This window comes from Vicugna pacos, chromosome 16, assembly GCF_048564905.1.
Source record: "Vicugna pacos chromosome 16, VicPac4, whole genome shotgun sequence".
NCBI lineage: Eukaryota > Metazoa > Chordata > Mammalia > Artiodactyla > Camelidae > Vicugna > Vicugna pacos.
The window spans coordinates 35,848,849-35,868,724 of NC_133002.1; the positions used below are offsets into that span (position 1 = coordinate 35,848,849).

At 35.5% G+C, this 19,876-nt stretch overlaps 1 protein-coding gene across 1 annotated transcript in view; it reads right to left on the bottom strand.

Annotated features, from left to right (window-relative positions):
• SKAP1 (src kinase associated phosphoprotein 1) overlaps window positions 1–19,876 on the bottom strand; it is a 257,324-nt gene that overhangs the window by 183,465 nt on the left and 53,983 nt on the right. Inside the window, exon 3 of the mRNA XM_031686090.2 lies at window positions 13,146–13,171. Coding sequence (XP_031541950.1) covers window positions 13,146–13,171 — 26 coding nt within the window. The remainder of the gene's footprint in view (window positions 1–13,145; window positions 13,172–19,876) is intronic.

The following is a 19,876-nucleotide window of genomic DNA, read 5'->3' on the forward strand; positions in this document are numbered from 1 at the left end:
AGCCCAGGTCAGTACTAAAAAAGGCTGCAAGGAAAACATTTAAAAATATGTTTTACATCTTGGTGTAATTAGTTCCTGATGATGGAAATGTTGCTATAAGTGTTTTTAGTGTCATATCAAGTGGCCCACCTCCCTTGGGCACACACAGAAAAAAGCCTATGACATTATATGAATAGACACTCCCTTGTAATTAAAATGATTACAACTGCTCAAGATGCATGGGAGAAAAATTTTATAGATGAATCAGCAATTACTGTGATCATTTTGGGTTTGTTGAAGTTTAGAACATCATTTTTCCTTAAAACATAATTGCAAGTCATCTCTGGATTCATCCATAGCTCTTACAATCATAGTTCCAAGTGGCCACAACTGTAGTCCAGTGGGATCAGACATAAATGATCACAAACTATAGTGACAGACATTTCCACTCAGCAGCTCTACAATTAGGGCTTAGAACTCCATCTGCTTAGAGTGGCTTTCTTGCAAGCAAGACCCCTTGCCACTAGAGACACACTTTCCCATTGCAACTCACTCAGAATCAATATATTTCTATACAGATATATATTCTAACACACAATATCTCCATTAATCACATCCACTACCTCCAGTCCCTTCCCTTTGCATTTCTAAACAAGATCTGGGGGAACTATATCAAGCGTTCACCTGCTATTAGCTGGTAATTTGCTCCTCTGTCCTAAGTGTCATAAGAATTGGGCGCCAGATACACTCCTTAGTATATTCAATGGCAGGTTCTCCACCGAGTACTGTGCTGAGGGGCCTATAAGGAGGATGATTTCTCTGTTGTTCTTTCCTTAGAGTCAAACTCAATTTCATTCATGCTCCGTAGAGTGATAAGTTGGGAATTTCTGAGGGTTGGAGCAGAAAGATAAAGCAGCTTTGTGTCAGGTGTAAGGTAATTATTTGCTAGGGTTTCTGGTGCTATTTGTTTTTATTCCCTGTGTTTTCATTAACAGCTAATGAGTTTTCTGCCTTAATTCTGAAACAATAGCTTGGCCACTAGAAGTTGGCTTTTCTGCCATGGATTCAACCAGCTGTTGCTGCTCCATAAACTTTATGGAGAAGTGAATTAAACTGCTAAAAACTTTCATTTCCTAATTCAATTCCAAATAAAGCAAGGGAAAAAAATGAACCATGATGATGTTCCCCTTGTAACTATCTTGACTCACAGCAAACCCATCTGATGCTGAACTTGCAGGTACCATTTAGGGGCCAAAACAGGCCATAGTGATAATTTTACCAGAGAAATAATAAAGAAGGAAAGAAAAAAGACAGAAAGTAGTTTAAGCATGAAAAATGAGAATAACAAATAGATAAACCATAAATATATGTTTGCTTATTCAGTATGTAAAGGCTCAGTTTTTTTTACATTAGTATAAAGTCATCATCTTTTACTTTTCTTCTAATTAATTATGAGCTATATTATAAAGAATTTATTCATACCTGCAACCAACTATTTGTACAGAGTGCTTCAAAATTTTCTAGGGTTTTGCTATTCACCAAGTATCTTTGGATAATGTAAGGAAATTGAAATCAATGTAAAATTGCCTCCTTTTTTTGGTTTTCATTTTTATTATTGCCATTGGAAGGGAATACATGACTTCTGACTCTATTTAATATTTAAGAACACATGAGACACACAGCTCCTTCTTTAAACTAATAAATCCTAAATAAAATGCTACAAATAAAGGTCCCTGATCCAAATCCAGTTAGTTTTCATGCTTGAGAGCATTAAGATTGCCAGATTTTCATGGACCAATTTACTAGGAATGCTGCTCACTATAGTTTGTGATCATTTATGTCTGATCCTGCTAAGGTAAGATTAGCAAAACTGCAGCTTATTATTCCTTATTATAACCACTCACTTAAGTTATTGAATATAACACCAACTAAAGAAATATGTTGGGTACATATGTGCCCATATATGTGAAATGCTATTCACATGTAAACATATTACGGAGCACATCTGTAACACCAAAGCTAAAGTTCTGTCAGCACTTCCGTCATAAATTAAGATACCATTTTGCACATACTCATGCACTAGAAAATGTATGGTGTTTCCCACAGAACATCTTAGAGGCTTCACCGATTTCTAAATATCCATCTGGATTTGCATGGTTAGTTCTTGTGATTAATCCATGTGTAGTGAAGGTCTCAAATTCTTCTCTGTTCTATACAGTCTGACTCTCTGCCCATCTTTTTTCCCCCCTCTCCTACATCTAGTCATAACTCAATGTATAAATATTCTTTTCCCCCCAAGGCCCTGGCAGTGACTATAACAGTACTGAATGCCATTAAGTCTACAGAACAAATGATGGGCCAGGTAAAGAAAGTTTCCATTTATCATTCTTTTAAAAAGTTGCTCCAACTGAATCTTGAATGTATAAGAAATAAATTGAGCCTAAGACTAAGTTTTTTAGCTTTGGATACTGTTTACTAATTGTATAATCATGCTAACAGTAACAGACATCTTAAGAAACTTTAGGGACCTCATTTGCAGAGAGTAGCAGTCTAAATGGTAAGAAATGCAACCGAATTGATAAGACGGTTATAGCAGTCACTACGCCTATGAATCCAACAGCCAAAAGGACAGCATAGCTTAATAATATTTACAAAATGAACTACATCTGACAGTGGGGGGCTGGACAGGAAAATGCCCAGGGGAGCCAATAGAAAAGTTCTTTTTTCCCTCCTTCCTTTAAAAAAAAAAAAGGGTCCTGTCTGATGTAGTTTTCCATTTTGACCAGTAGGGTGGGCTGCAGTGTGTAGCATCATCCCAGTTCTTCAAAAAGAAAAAAAAAAAAGGTAGCCACCCTGTGAACACTTCTGCTCCTTCCCCTCCCCCCTCGAAAATGCTGAGATTTTTAACCCTTCTTAGGTGTCACATAAAGGCATAACTTCTGGACATTAACAAACTGGAGGGCTGACAGCAACAAATATAAACCAGATAACTGTATATGTGACAACGCACACTTCATAAAGCAAATTACAGCTTGTCAGCAATCATTTTGGCTCTACACTAACACATTCCATCTACTACTGCTGTTGTTCAACTGGTACTAAAATGGAACCTGCTGAGTTAGAATATTTTCAATAGTAATGAGATTTTGACATAATTCAAAACATGTAAATCCAGGTATTTCATAGTATGTGGATAAATATACTGTAAAATGAATGCATTTATCATATGGCAACTAGGCAATCATAACCTGGAATTATTGGCTAATAGTTCTGTTTTCCACTGACTGTATTCTCAGTGTTTAAATCTTATTATGAAGCCATTCAACTGAATTTTCAACATGTTCTGACTTACAGGAGAGAGTCAGCTATAGTAATAACAAAAAATATAATAGCTTACTGAACTTTTACTGGTTACAGGCCCTGGATCAAGACCCTTCATGCACCATCCCATTTAATCCTCAGCATAATCTTATGATATATTATTAACCCAAAGCTGCAGATGAAGAAATTGAGACACAGAGATTACATAACCTACCCAAAGTCATACAAGTGACTCATACCTGGCAGGGCCAGGCTTTGACCCCGGCTTGTCTGATTACTAAGCTCTTGTTCTGACCCACTGGGCTGCACAGTCTCCAAATCTGCACGCTTTATAAATTACAGTCATTACTCAAGGTACAGGATACTGAATGACAGCCAATGCCTTGGATTTATGGCATGTGCTATTAATTAGTACTTTTTTTTTTTACTTCAGTAAAGTAAACCTATAATCAAAAGTATAAATTATTATAAATATTAGTACTACTAGTAGTCACATTAGGCATGGAACTAACAGATGAGGCCAAATGTTGATCCAATTCACAGGTTCAAATTTACTGTAGTAGTTAGTATTGTTGCAGTGATTTTAAAAAAAAACCCACTTTTTAGCATAAATTTCATGCTTACCAAATTTAACACAACACTTTGGGTTTAGTTAGAGCAACATACTGAATTTTTCCCATCACTTTCTTGTTGGTTTTATTGGACCCTGGATATTTTGACACTGCTTCATAGAAAATGAGCCAACGTGTTCCACACGCAAATACACCTTTGACCTGGCTTAGTTAAAGAATGCATTTCCTTTCTGGCACCATCATGCTTTCAATCTCACAGTAGGAAAATTCTTCAAAAATACGTAGTTAGCCATAAATGTAGCAATTTTATTACTATTGGTTTATCTTGCTCTCTCTTCCCCTCTTATCCTTTCCTTTCTCTGAAATAACAAATTATAGTAGACCTTCCTGCCCTGACACCTTCTAGGATCTATCATACCCCAATCAGTTTACAACACTACTTCTTCTTGAGAGGAACTATAAAGCCAGTTGCAATTCCAGTATCTTCTGCTAAAGAAGAATGGGACTACATGAGCTACAGGCTACAGGTAGATGAAAGAAAAGTTTTACAAAAGATCAAGGAGTAAAAATAAAAACAACACATAATAAAGAATGGATTGTGGGTGAGATCAGCAGGCCTGAAAATGTAAAACAGCTTTTAACATACTGAAGAGAAGGTGAGTTTCTTTGTGAGTCATATAGACCTCCAGTACCACTACAGCTGTAAAGGCCAAGGATGACGAGATTTGGCCTCCCTGTGCCCCACTCCACCCCAAACAAGAACTCCTTTCATGTGTGAAAATAACATGTGTGTAATAATGTCAACAACCAAAATCTCTTACCATCCACAATTCTGTTCAATGTTTGGTCCCTTTTGGAAAAGGAGTTTCACATGGAAAATTATCTCCTTATATTTAAAACTTATTTTTCCTTTTTATTGGGGTACCACTAATGCAAGGAAAGTGCACAAATCTTAAGGAAAGTGGTATCGTCTTTCGAGTTTAGGAAAATACCTTTTAGGGGATGAACTGTGATCAAGAACTTTCTCGGGCTGGTACAAGTGCGTTAAGCACATGTCAGCTGACAGGGACAGGTAGGTTCAAAGATTGGTTCTTCTACTCTTTGCCTCACAAGAGTTAGCTGTAACTGGAAACTTTATTTTACACACCATATAAATCCCCTTGTCCGTGACTTAGCACTTCTTTTCCTGTGTTAGTGATACTTCAGCCATCCCGGGAAATGATAACTACTAAACAAGTTTGTGAAAGAAGTATGTGTTGATGGGAAGCAGAGTGAAAAACGAATGCTTTATAATAGAATCAGCTCAACCATCACATTATTCAGCCTCCAAATATCAAACAAATTCACCAGGCTTTAAGTCTAAGGGCTTACTCACAAAGAGTTTCAAGCAGAAACCCAAGAAATTTTATATTCAAATTAACCACATATTTCCCTCAATACTTCGTGTCTAGAACATGAAAATTCATCAGAGTCAGAATTCCTGAGGTAGATTAATTCTTATGCTAAGATTCTATGTTCAGTAACTACTTACCTGGTTTTCTGTGTTGGTCCAAGGATAATTCTATCTAAGAGAAATAATTTATAAGTGTTTTTTTTCTCAACAAAAGTTTCCAGGCTAAATAAAATAAACTTAAATCAGTCATTCACTTATCAATTACTTTATTTTCTTTGCCATCTACATAATGACAAAGAATCAGAAGTTCTATAAACTCTTAATTACCACACATGGAAAAAAGAAAGACTGGGGCAGGGTTAAAAATGTATTCTTTACCAGTTATCATGAGTATTATATGATACTATTTTATTATTTATTTTAAAATTCACTTTTAAGTAATGCCAACTCAACACACCTATGTACTACTGGTTCTCAAACACTAAACAACACAGAATTCTGTCAGCAGGGTCTTCTCTATAAATTCATATGTAAAAATAAACAAATAAATAAGAAGGAAAAAAGTGAGTAGATATAAACCACCAAGTCATGCTTCTACTGAAAAAGAGCTACTATGTTAAATCAGGTTTTTTGTACGTTTCTTTTTCTCCCCAGTTCTATTGATCTATAATTGACATATAACATTGTATATTAGTTTTAGGGGTACAACAATGATTTGATACATGTATATATCAAGAAATGATTACTACACTAAGTTAAGTCAACATGCATCACCTCACATAGTTACAAATTTTCTTCTTAGGATGAGAACTTTTAAGATATAGTCTCTTAGTAACTTTCAAATACACAATATAGTATTATTAATTACAGTAAGCTTTATTAAATAAAAAAGTTAAGTATGCCCAGAGCAAAAATTTCAAACTTACAAGAAGGCATGTAATGAGAGCTCATCTTCCCTCCCTTCTCTTGGTTCTTCTCTCAGATCAACCATTGTGATGTTTCTTGGGTGTTCTATGAATTTTCTATCTAAATATAACAAGTATCTGTGAGGGTAGTATGTCTCTCTCTCTCTCTCTTTCTTTTTTTTTAACAAATGGTAGCATTTGTCTTGTTCTGTATCCTGCTTTTCCTCCTAGTCATTTATCATGGAGGTTGCTCCATGTCAGCACAAATAGATTTATCTCATTTTTATTTTAACTAATTTTTAGCTAAAAAATTATACGCATGGTGAAAATTCAAACAGTAGCAAAAGATATAAATAATGATGATTCTGTCTTGTACTCACACCAGCACCCCTCTTCAACAAGGCTACCACTGTTAATAGGTTCATGTATATCCTTCCAAAAATATTCTATACACAAATAAAAGCAAGTACACGTGCATGCATGTTTGTGCACACACATACAAACACATACACAGAAATTATACACTGTCCAAATTACCCTCTTCAGTTACCAATATGCCTTGGTGAGCTCTCCATGATACACATATACTCTTTTAACCTCTATGTAGTACTCCATTAAATGCATGAAATATACTTTAATTTAACTAGTCCCCTAGTGCTGAACATTTAGGCTGTCTGGAGTCTTTGCTATTCCAAACAATGCTATAAATGAACATCTTTGTGTATAATATATTGTGTAGGGAATACAGAAGGCTGCAGCTTCTAATTCAAATGATTTCTTTCACCTGCATGAAAGTCAGTTCTTTTTCTTATGTCTTAAGATCATGTGCTCCAGGATAGGACATTTACAAAACACATGAAAATCTTAGAAAAATTTTGAAGTTAAAAAGAAAAAAGTGAATCCTTTTATTGAAAAAAAATCTTACCCTCTGTGACAGTAGTTGCAAAACAGTGCATTAATTTAAAAATGCACTATTGCATTATTCCACTCTTTAAAAAAAATCAGCCAGTAGATGTATAGGAAGTAAAATATTTGAAAAGGTATCAAAGTCAGCAATTAACTTCAAAAACAACGTCTATGTATATCTGCCTTCTACAGATTAATTTGTATAAAATGTAGCAAATAAAGAAAGGGGAAAGGCCCAAAGGAAGTCAACCCACAAAAGCAGCTGTCAAGATTGTTGATGCTAAAAGGTTGGGCTAAAGCCAAAGGCAGGAGTATTTGTCCTGTGTACATTTCCCTCTATTAAATCCCCAAAAGACATGGAAAACATTCTGAAAGATTTCTTTTTAAAAAGTAGTATGAGTTAGGATATTGTAGGTTCATAACCAACACTTGTGTTTATAAAATATTAGCATTCCAGGAATAGTGATAGAAAGATACTTAACAATAAATTACAAATATTGTAAATTCAGACTTTTTCTTACATTTGCAAACACGTCATAAATTTTGGCTATGTTTCTTTGTATAAATCCTACTTGTGACTGTGCTAAAACCTTTTGGCATGAATGCAAAGAGTATTTTCATAAATAAAACTTACTAAAATCACTGTACACTCCATTAATTCAAAAACACTTCTCTTCAACTCCAAAGCAAAACCCTTCTCTCCATTTTTTTAGTGCTAAGACAGTGTTTCTTTGCTGCTTTAATGGTTTGCTTCTTGTAGTTGTCATAACTACATGCTGCGAGTATGTGATAGTAAGAGACGAGAAGTTAAGTGACATCCATGCTTCGATTCAACATGTCTCAGACATTACAGAGCAATAAGCTCATAAATCTAACCTCTGAAGTGTCTACCAATAAAAATTCTGCACATACAACCTTTAAATGAAAACTTCACAAATATATACATGGTGAGTTACATGGCCCTACACCAGGGTTCAGCTGGAATGGAAGAATTTTATGTAAAGATACATGAAGTGTACATTATCTAATTTCCATACACGGATTTACTTGCATAGCCCTACTTTGAAACATAAAAATAATACCTGCTATAACTTTAGTAAGTGCCTACCAAGTGGCAAGCACTCCTCTGAGTTCATCATCTCATTGTAATTCATTACAACTCATAACTGTGAAGTAGATTTTATTAGCAAGATTTTGTAGATGAGGAAGTTACTTGCCATAGTTCACAAAGCTTGTAAGTGGACGATCTGGGATTCAAACCGAGGTCTGATTTCAAAGCTCATGCTCTTTCCATCACAAAACATTAAACTTGAAATAAAAACCTCACTAGTCTATGTATTTTGTGTCCAAGATACATAAAGTATCTTACGCATTAATGTATTAAGTTTTATAATAGAAATAAAAGAATATAACATTTTTTATTTATCTCAACCTAGATTTTTTCTTCTATCTTTGCATTATGGAGAATTTTAAACATGTAAAAAAGTAGATAAAACAGTCTAATAAACTCCCATATATAGCTTCAACAAGAGTTAATTTATGATCCATCTCATTTCGTCCACACCCCTACCCCATTTATTTCTCCCTTGTCCGTATTATTTTGAATAATATGTCAGAAATCTATTACTTTATCTTTAAATACCACAGCATACATCTCTCTAAGTTAAGGATTCTTTAAAAAAAAAACATAATGCTATTGTCACACCTAAAAAATTAACAGATTATTAACATAAAATATCAAGTCAGTGTTCAAATTTCTAATTTTCTAATAATTTTTTAATAGTTTTTTGACTCAGGATGCAAATAAGATCCACATATTAGTTGAAATTCCTTTCAAATCTCTTTTAATCTACAGTTAATGTGGCTTTATGATAACATTTTCTTTATTCACTTTGCTCTAATTGCTTTTGCCAAGATAATTTAATTTGACAAGGGATACAGACTTGGCATTTCAAAATAAGATTTTTAAGATTCATGCAGTGGGAAGTTTCATACTGAAATATATCAAATAATTTTCTCATAAACCCTCTATACCATCCATATTCAAAGAATCTGCAAACTGGCAAGAAATTTCACTGGCCCATATTTACCACTATCACAAATGTGAGTGACCATTGGACAGAAAAAAAATATGATTTTGTTATATATATTTATAATATTCTCATGGGTCTTTCTTAAATTTTTATTTAAATATTGTGTCATTTGTTTTAGACTCTGGGCCAATGGTGGGCAATTTTTCTAATATTCATCAAGACGTTTATTGTAATAAAATTTAAATTACACACATTATGTCTTATAATTGAAATTTTGATTCAACTATAATTGTCAGTATGCTGAATGCCATTAAGTGCTATTGTCACCACATCTAACAGGTAACACTGATACTGTTGTTTAGACACCTGACCAATATCATGTTTTAGAGATCTGATTACTGAAATGATAGAAGTTCCATGGCAAAGATTCCAATGAATTTTCTTGGTAAACTTAAGCGAAAACTTAAGCAGAAAAAAAGTTCTTAAAGTAAACAGGACTTGAATTATCAAAGGATTCTCTATCTTATTAAAAAATAAAAAGCCTTTCCCATGTTTTCCAACTGTATCTGAGCTCATTAAAAGAGCTCTTTCATTTCCGTTCCTCCTACATTAGAGTAATACATTATTTGGATTATGTTTTGTTTTCCCTATGTTTCATTCTTTTTTTAATGAACATCATTCAGGAAGGTGACAGTGGACTAATAAGAAAATTTAAGTGAAAATGTGAGGAAAAGAATTAGCATTAACACTATTATAAACAGAAACTACACTACGTCCAGGTACCATGCTAGGGCTCACATATATTATTACTGATCCTTGTAACAACTCTGCAGTGAGACAGTAAAATACAGCAATGAAGATACTGGGCTCTGGAACTACTAATGAGCATGAGGTTTCTTACTGGGGTAATGAACGTTCTGAAATTAGACATTGGTGATGCTTGCACAACTGAGTAACTATACTAAAAACCACTGACTTGCATACTTTTTTCCCCTTTGGAGTAGAGCAGGCTTATACTGTTCACAAAATTACACCTGAGTTGCAAAAAATTTTTTCCCTGTCTTCCCTCATTCAATCTGGCCTGTCACAATCAGACAGAAAGCACAAGGACTCTTTTTCTCTTGCGTCTGCAGTGGAAACCTTAGCAGCAGTAACTACCCCAGGCCTGTCAGATAGAGGGAGGCATTGCCTTGTACACTTTTAAAGGGTGAATTTTATGATGTGTGAATTGTGTCTCAATAAAGCTGTTATTTATTTTTCCAAAAAGAGTGAATGCTATGAAGTCATACTGTCCGAGCTAGAATCCTTGAGGGGCATGACCCTGAGCAATTCTCTTAACCTCACTGTACCTCAATATCCACATCTATCAAATAGGTATATTAACAGTACCTATTTCATAGGGCTATTCTGAGGGTTAAATAAGACTTAACACAATGTCTGGCACATCCCCATTTTGTAGACAAGGAAGCTAACGTCACAGAAATTAAGCAACTTGCTAAGGTCACATAACCTTTAGTTAAATGGTGTAGGTGGGATTTGAACCCAGGTCTGTCAGACTGTAACATCCACACTCTACCATGCTATGTTTCTTCTCCAGAACAGGGACAAAACTTTCCCTAATACTATTCAACAGTCACTCCTCCACCACATTAAACTTGGGATTGAATAGAATGATTGATAAGAAACACTTTGCTTGCAATCCTTCTCTACGTCTGGACAGTCCACTCTTCCAAGCATCTTTCTTTAAAGGTTACCTTTTCAGTACATTGTACCAACTCATCACAGACATAACTAGATGTTTAAATGTGTGCTAATAAAGATATTTATAAATAAGAGATCTTTTATAATTAAGGACTATTTTCCTTCTAGGCACCAGACTCTGGTTTAGTTCAAATATCCTGAAGCACACAAATGTGTATTTAGGCAAATGCACAGTTAATAAAATTCATCCCATCATCTTCCTGCACAGAGGAATCCTGCCATAGATAAAAATGCTAGGAAAGTTTGGGAATATCATTTCGTCCTTTCTCATTCCCTTCCCCTACTACTCCCTAGCCTTACAGGGCTTTTAAAATTCTTCTGCCATCTGTTCTCTTTCTTACATATTTCTATTCTTTTCATAACCCTAAATTATCCTATAGTACCTTATAAAGACCTGTTACTGCTCCCACCCACTCTACCAGTTTCTGAAGCAATCAGCTAAGATCCGATCAAAAGGGCAAGACAAAAGATACTCCTCCCTCTTCTCCCCACAAAAAAAGTGTCAGGGGGAGGAGCAAAGCTGGGGGTAAGACACATGAATATGGGTTTTTCTATCTGATCTTTACTTACATTTACTTTCAAATGAGCAAAGAATTTGCTATATATATCCAATCATTGTCAAGAAGCAAATACAGTTTTCTGTTCTAAATAAACTCTTTCCAGCTGTCCCCTTGGCTGTCCTACCTCTGCCCTTTTTCTGAGAAAGTCTGTGTAGACGTTGCCCTATGCCGGAAGGTAACTGCACTGCCTCTATTACAAGAAGCTGGTAAGATGTGCCTTTTGTCTTTTTAGCCCCACATAGTCTCTTGTGTTAGCTTCCAAAATTATTTTCTCTTCTCAACACATTATTATACCACATCTCTGACAATAATTCTTTATTTCTCCTTTAGGTAATTAATTCTACCCTCACAGTTTCATTCATTTCTGCCAGTTCAAATTCATGTTCTGCCCTCTGTGGATTTTGGTTAACATCTGTTAAACCCTGAACTATAGGGCCATTCCCTGAATAGTATATTTCACATTTTGCAAAGCCAACTGCGACATTATTACATGTAATTCTTTATTCTCAGTCTATGTTTTCAGCCATAAGCATTGTAGGACAGTGAATATATAGTAACACCACATGACGTTATTTAAAATATTATAAATGCTACAACTTTAACTTGGAGGCATCAAAAAGCTTTAAAATGTAAGATTTTTATTTCTTAAAGTTTGCTTTTAAAGAAAACCTATATAGACTTGAAATGCCCTAAAACAAAGTATGAGCTAGAAAGATTAAAATTTCAATAAAACTAATATCATTACAACTTGAATTTTTAAAGGTTTTACTGCTCACTGAGACTGGATATACTGACAATATTAAGAGAATAAAAGGAAAAGTTTGCAATTGGTTAAAAAAAGTTATAGAGCAAAACAGTTCATAAAGCTGTTTGCAAGCTTAATCTAAAACTGATTTTCTGAGAAAATAAAAACCCCCCATTTATATAAATTAAGATAATTAATATTCAGAATGATGTTTCAGACATTCTCTACCAGAATACCAAAAACAAAGAATGCATATACTTTAAAGACATCCCTTCAAACTGAATTCAGAAAAAAATTCCAATTTTGAACCTTTAAAAATATGTTCGATTCCTGCCTTTTTTTTCTTTAATTTTGCACACAGCTGTCTGTTGTACTTTTCAGAATCATGCCAGATGCTGGGTTCATCAAGCAAAAGCAGGGAAACAATGGTTTGAAAGCAATTAGAAGCACTGAGGCTGCAGTGAGGCTCATATTAAAATGTGATAACACTGTTCTAGTGGGAATTTCAACACCACTCCATTTCTGACATTTCTCTGCTGCCAGACAGGCAGGCTGTGTAGAAGAACACTGTGATCGAGGAGGTAACATACCGGAATTTATTTCTGGAGCAAATGAAGGATTAGCTGAGTTGGAGGCCTCCCAAGGTTTTTATGATGGACTCGGCCACCATTTTATTTGAACGGCAGTGGATCCGTTGGCATCTAACAAAGCTCAAGGAATAAAAGCATATTAAAGCTTTGGTTCTATAAAATAATCTAGTCCACTGAGAAAGCAGAGCATCAGAGCCTCTTGTTGCTAAAAAGCAGGGCAGGGGAGCCCAGCAGGGTGAAGGTTAATTAAACACTCCACTGATCTTCCTCGGAAATGGCTAATGCCACTCTATGGTGAAGCTTATTTAGAAGAGACGGAAGTAAACACCACCATCTACACATTTTTACTGTAAAATCGTAAATTGTCGAAGAGGACTCACCTTGGGGCTGATAATCCCAAAAGTACCTGAAATACAAAGAAAAGAATGGAGATAAGTCAGACTTGTATTTCTCAGTCTTAGTTGGCTTTTGGTAGATATAGTCCAAAAGCTTCCTAAACAGTCAATAACTAGCCAAAGCTACTACCTACTCTAAGAAAAACCAAAGGGTTATCCCTGAGATTTGAAAGATTCTCAAAGGCTTTGAAAGGGACATTTAACTCTGTATCTCCTTTGGTAAGTTTGACTTTAGAGGTGGAAAGGTCCTAAGTGGTTAGCTAGCCATGGTCCAGCATTTCTCATCAGGAGTTCTGCAGGCTTTGAGCAGGACAATTTGTTGTGACAACCTGTCCTGTGTATTACAAGACAAATCAGCATCAGTAGTCCTGGGCACAAATAACAGTGGCACCCGCAGTTGTTATGACAACTAAAACACCCGCCCCCAAAACATCTGAAATACCTTCAAGGCCTAAATTCTTGGTTTTATACATGAAGCATGAACAATTGACTAAAGGTCATCTAACATTTAAATGTCCAAGCCAAGTTGGTGTTCTTGCAGTCCACTCTATCATTCCATCTCCTCTTTTATTTTGGGAAATGATTTGCAAAAACAACCCTTAAAGTCTTAAAATTAATGAAATGGCAGTGGTGGAAAGGATCACTTGTAAGTCACTTATTTGAAATCTAAATTGCTTTTTCTTCCCCCCACAGAAACAATGTTATATATGGTGGCTACCCACAAAAAGTCTATCGTACTTTGGATTCCATTTCCTCCTCCCTTCACAGGAACCTTACATTATTCCGTATCGATTTCTTCTTGTATATATTCAACCTTTTCCTGTCAATTTGGCCTTTGCCATCAGCATTTATGCTCACACAAAAATAAAGCAAATCCTCCTTCACCCCTTTCATATCCCTCCATCTGCTGTCCTCTTTCCCTTCACATCACAGTGAAATTTTCAAAAACATTGCCTAAACTTTCTTTATTTCCTCACCTCCCACTCACTCTTCAACATACTCCAATCTTGCTTACAGTCACTACATGTTAATTCCTACTATGAACATAGTGACCTCCATGCTGCTAAACAGAAAAAATATTTTTCTAACCTCATCTTGACTTCTCAGGGTATGTATATAAGCGTTTTTTTCTAGGGAAAGAGTCCACAGTGTTTATCAAATTCTTAAAAGGACTCATAGTCCAAAAAAGATTAAGAAAAGGGGAATACATTGGTGATAATGGTGTGTCTTCCAGTACATACTTGATGAAATAAGGTGTGGCTACTTTAGGGAGGAACAGCAACCTGGTGAGTATCTAGGTTATCTCTTGATAAGATAAAAATTCAGAAAATGGAGAAGGAGATCAGTGGGGAGTATGTTGCTACAACAATCCAGATATTAATTTGTGGGAAATTAGCAGAGTTGAGGAAGAGAAGGTGGAGAAGAAATATTGTGATTGACTTTTCTTGTCCCTTCTCTTTCTCAAAACTGTTCTGGGCTGGCAATCAGCTGAAGGAATGTAAGATACTTGGGTTAGAGGGCAAGAAAAGTTTTGGGCAGCTTTGACATCTTCACTGGAAAAGGCGAGAGGAGGAAGGGGTGGGAATTAGCATGATAGGTCAATCTCCACCTAGCAGACAGTGCAGCTTCCCACTGAACCTGGCCACTGTGAAAAGTTTTCCATAAAACTCCTCTCTGTAAAACACAGCGAATCAAGCAAATTATCAAAGGGGTGAGCAATGTTCCATCTTCTGTTCCTATTTTTCCAATTTCTCTTAAGGCATTGCCTTGGCCCCTGATTCCAAACATTATGCAACCTCTAATTCAACAGAAATAGAAATTAAGGCATGAGCATGTACAAATCTGTGTGTGTGTGCACTCCTCTTTCCAAAATGTTAACAATGGCAACAACACGAACTCTGCTAGCCAACGCTGTTCTCATTCATTGAAAAATAAGAAAAAAACCCAGCAAACCAGAAAAAAACAAACCTAGCCGTGCCATGGCAGTTAAAATAAAATATGTTACTAACGATTTCCACCTCTTCTTTTGTCCGCTCCCCATCCTACAATTCCCACTCCAACTCACACACATATATTCAGTTCCCTTCTCTACCTACTGTAAAGTGTCCTGGCTTCCTGGTTTCTCTTGTTAGTTAAGAAGATGTTGTAAGTTCATATATACTAAGATTATTGCTTCTGCCTACAGTAGCTATACCTGATTATAGAGAAAGAATTAAATATTACAGATAAATTAAATTTAATCCAACAAAGTAGCAGGTCTATTTGTTGAAGTAAAATATCAGAATCTGCTTTATTCTTGATGATATTGTAATTAAATATTTCTGTCAATAAAAATCATATGTAGATCTTGATGTGTAATGGCATGAAGTGGAATGTTAGCTCCCTTCTTTCTTAGAAGGCATAACACTATCCTGATAACCTACCACTTTTCCCTCTCTTCTTATTCTAAGTATTAATTATGTAATAACCCTAAAGAAAGTCTGTTAAACACACACACACACACACACCCTATCCTACAGCTCACAGAGGATATGTCTAAAAGGCAAGGCCAAAAGGTGAGCAATTTCATCCCTCACTGGAGGGCACCATGGATTATTCTCTGCTGGACACATTTAAGGTCTTGCTCTTGTCTTGTTAAATATATCCTATGAATGGCCTTCACCACATTCTCTGGAAAGATGATTCCACACTAGAGAATTACACAATCTTTAGGAGGCATTTAGTCAAATCCTGCCAACATCTTCTAATTCTTATCCTTCACTCTGAAAACAATTATCCCTTAGCCAGAGACTCCAACAAGTCTGAAACTAGAAATTTTAAACCAAAATACAAAGACCACAATAGAAGTATATAGAAGAAAAAGCATGCAAACATACACACAGAGCTCTGTTTACTCTAAAATCCTCTAAGAATTTCACATAAGGCCTGTGCAGATAGATAACAAACACTTCTTTAATCTTCTCTCTGAAGTTTCAGCTTCAATATGAAAGGGAAGCTATCACTCCTCTGCAATATTCATACTCAACATCATCAGGTCCATGCAAATAATATTTGGAACTGGAAGAGGAGTACAGAATGAGCAGAGAGAAAATGTTGCAACCATATTGATGATGATGATTTTCACATTCAGTCAAAATAAATCCATCTCTACTTGTGGAAGAATAAGACTTCACATTTAGTCTACTCTACAGAATAAAGCCTTGAAAATTTACAGTTATATTACATGCAAGACAAATCTGCTATTTGTGTTTTTAAATTAAAGAAGTTTTAATTGAATTTTAGTTTAGGGAAAGATGCAACAAATAAAACAAGCCCACTGTATGGAGGGAGTCTTTTTTAAATTTTTTTATTAACAGACTTTATTTTTTAGAACAGTTTCAGGTTCACAGCAGAATTGAGCAGAAAATACAGAGTTTGCACACAGCCCTCCCCACCCACACATATATACTCCTCTACCCTCAACATCCCTCATCAGTGTGGCACATTTGGTACAATCGATGAACCAATATGGACACATTATTATCAACCAAAGTCCATAGTTTACATTAGGGTTCACTCTTGATATTGTACATTCTATGGGTTTTGACAAATGCATAATGACATGTAGCCACCACTACAGTATCATACAGAATAATTTCATTGCCCCAAAAATCCATATGAAGGGAGTCTTGAAGAGCAACTTCAACTGTAGTAGTAGTAGCAATTAGTTAATGATAATGACAATGCTAAGATTTTTGGAACATATTGTTGGGCACTGTTCTAAGTATCTCTTTTATATTAACTCACTTCCTCCACACTCTAACCCTATTATTATGCCCATTTTATAAATTAGAAAACCAAGGCTTCAAGAGGTGAAATAACTCGCCCATGGTTACACAGCTAGTAAATAAGGCAGACAAGTTTCCAGTCCTAGCAACTAGTTGCAGAACAGGCACTCTAATAAGAAATGAAGGAGGAAAGTCTTGAAAACATCATTTAACTTAAAAACACTCAGAAAAATGGATTCTTTCTCTTAAGACATTTTACTGTTATAACAGAATCCAGTCACTCAGTCACCAAATATTTATTGAATGCCTTCTATATGGCAAGTCCTTTGCTCTGCTGTCATGAATAAAATAGTGATTTAAATAGATATGGTCAATTTACAGACATATTTCAGCATCTTTCAAACCGCAATCATGTTGTTCTAGTTTGCCACACAAGATTCACAGAATACTAGATTTTTCCTAAAAATAAGGCTATTGACTCAATAATTAGGTTGGGGTCTGAGGGTGGGTGTCAAATTCTTGACCATGGAGCTAACAAAAAAACACGATTATTGAGATTAAAATACTCCAAGCTTTAATCACTCAGCCAGCTAATTGGATAGATCCTGGTGAAGTAGATAAGACAAACAACTGTAACTATCCTCATATTATTGGAAACATCTAGGAAGGAAAAATAAATCCATTTCCTAATTATAATAAAACAACATATTCAGCACTTAACATATGGTAGGTATTGTGCTAAGTATATTTTTACAGGTATTATTTTATTTAATCTTCATCAAAATCCTATAAGGTCAGCACGATTATTATCCCCATTTTACAGATGAGGAAACTAAGACTCAGGAAGGTCAAACAAACTGACCAGGATCACAGTTATTAAGTGCCAGAACCAAGATTTGTATCCATCTGTTTGGTTCCAGAGCCCAAGCTCTAAATTTCATATTAACTGCATTTCTATTAAGTATAAAATAGAAAACAAATCTGCTATGAAGAGAAGGTATAATTGTTTTTGTCAGAGAGCCTAGTATCATGGAGTAGTCAGATCAGAGGTCTTTAATTTGGAGTCCATAACTGAGCTTTGAGAGATTCATAAACTCCCTAAAATTATGGTTAAAAAGCAAGGTACGTTTTCTTTTTCCTTAAAGAAGAGTCCATAAACTTCATCAGGTTTCCAAAAATGTGAGTAACTCTCCCCTTCTAATATGATAAGACCCTCTGGGTTAGATGAATAGGATTGTAATGGCATTATAAAACTAGCTATGCAGAAAGGGCAACATCTGTCATGTTATAAATCTAGAACATTTAGATTTTTTTTTTGCAACCAAAAGTATTAAAAGTGTTATTTTACCTGTGACTTATAGAAATTTAAAACACATCATACATTCCCTGCCTTGGTAAACCACCTGTTAAAAAAAATCAAATCTCTTCTTGATCACTTACAGATGTCCACATCTAAACTTCAGTTTTTGTACCAAAACAGTGGTGCCTTCTAAATGGATAGGCTGTCTGCAATACTCAGTGTCCAGAGACTTCTATTTACCCCTTGACCATCTCTGTTCTCTGGTAGCCACTGCTTGCAAACAGACAGCAAAGACTAAAACTGAAGTGTTATCCTGGCATTAGAAATGGAATCTTAGAATTCCAATGACATCTGGTTGAGAAGAGCTTCAATGGCAAGTTAATAAGACCAGGAAAACCCTTGCAATTGACCTTGAGCAGTGAGCCACATGGTAAAGACTGATTTACACCCAAGGAAATGGCTTTTCTGAACAAAGCTAATAGTCTGTACACTAGATATTACCTATAACCTCTTTTTTCACTTGGGATGGTTCACTTGATTTCAAATTCTCTTTCTAGTACCAGTGTTCCATCTACTACTACCTTGCAGAAAGAGTGGGCAAGTGGCAAAGGGTAATAGGGCATGACACCCAAGAACAGAAATGGGAAAAGAGCACCATCTGGTGGAAGTCTCAGGTGGAGGCATCAGAGGCCTGGGACCCAGGGGTGGGGTACCAGCCTTAGAAACAGTTGGGTAGGGATGGGAGGATTCCTGGGAATAGTGCCCTTCTAGTCCCAGTTCCTTCAATCCATCAAAAGTATAATACCTAGTGTCTGCCTGCAAGAAGCTTACAATCTAGTCTAAAAGATGCGATATTTACCTATGAAGAGGTGTCAATCTAAAAGTAAATAACAAATACTATGGTAATAACAGACAACAAGCACATAACTCAAGTAACAGAAGGACCCGTCATAAGAAAGTCCTTGGTTCTTTTGAGGGATGTAATATTTCTGTGATCTTAAGTCTACATCCACAAATTTTCTGAACCCACTAGAAGAAGCACAATGCTCTCTTACTTACAAAACATAATGACTACAATTAAACTTTTACTAAATAATAAACAAGCAACATTATCTGATGTTGACAGTATTACTCACGACTAAAAAAAAGTCTATTCCCAGACAATAAAAAAGAAATAATATAAAATAAATTAATTAAATAAATAAAACTCTATTTACAGCTAGTGTCTCATGTAACACTATCACTACATGAAATCCCTGCTATGGTCAATCCATTATCCACCCTGGGTATTAACAGTAACAAATCCTGGCGCTCAATGATTATGCTCTTTCACTTCAACACTGGAAAACTACATTCTAGTATTTCTTCCCCTGTGTTTTAGCATCAACACTGCAAATTGTGGTTGTATGACTACACAACCCCCATGCCCTCTACATGAAATAGACAACCAAATATAACTCAGTGAACTACTAAAGAAAAATGCTATCTAAGCATTTTGCAAAATAAAAGACCCTAAATTTCAGGTCAGAATTAAGTTATTTTTTCTTTCTGTAGACAAAGAGGAGCAACTGAACGGCTGGTTGGTTGGTTTGCTTGTTCTTAAGGATAGGGAATAATGTCCACTGTGATCAAATCCAGCAGAAACGTGC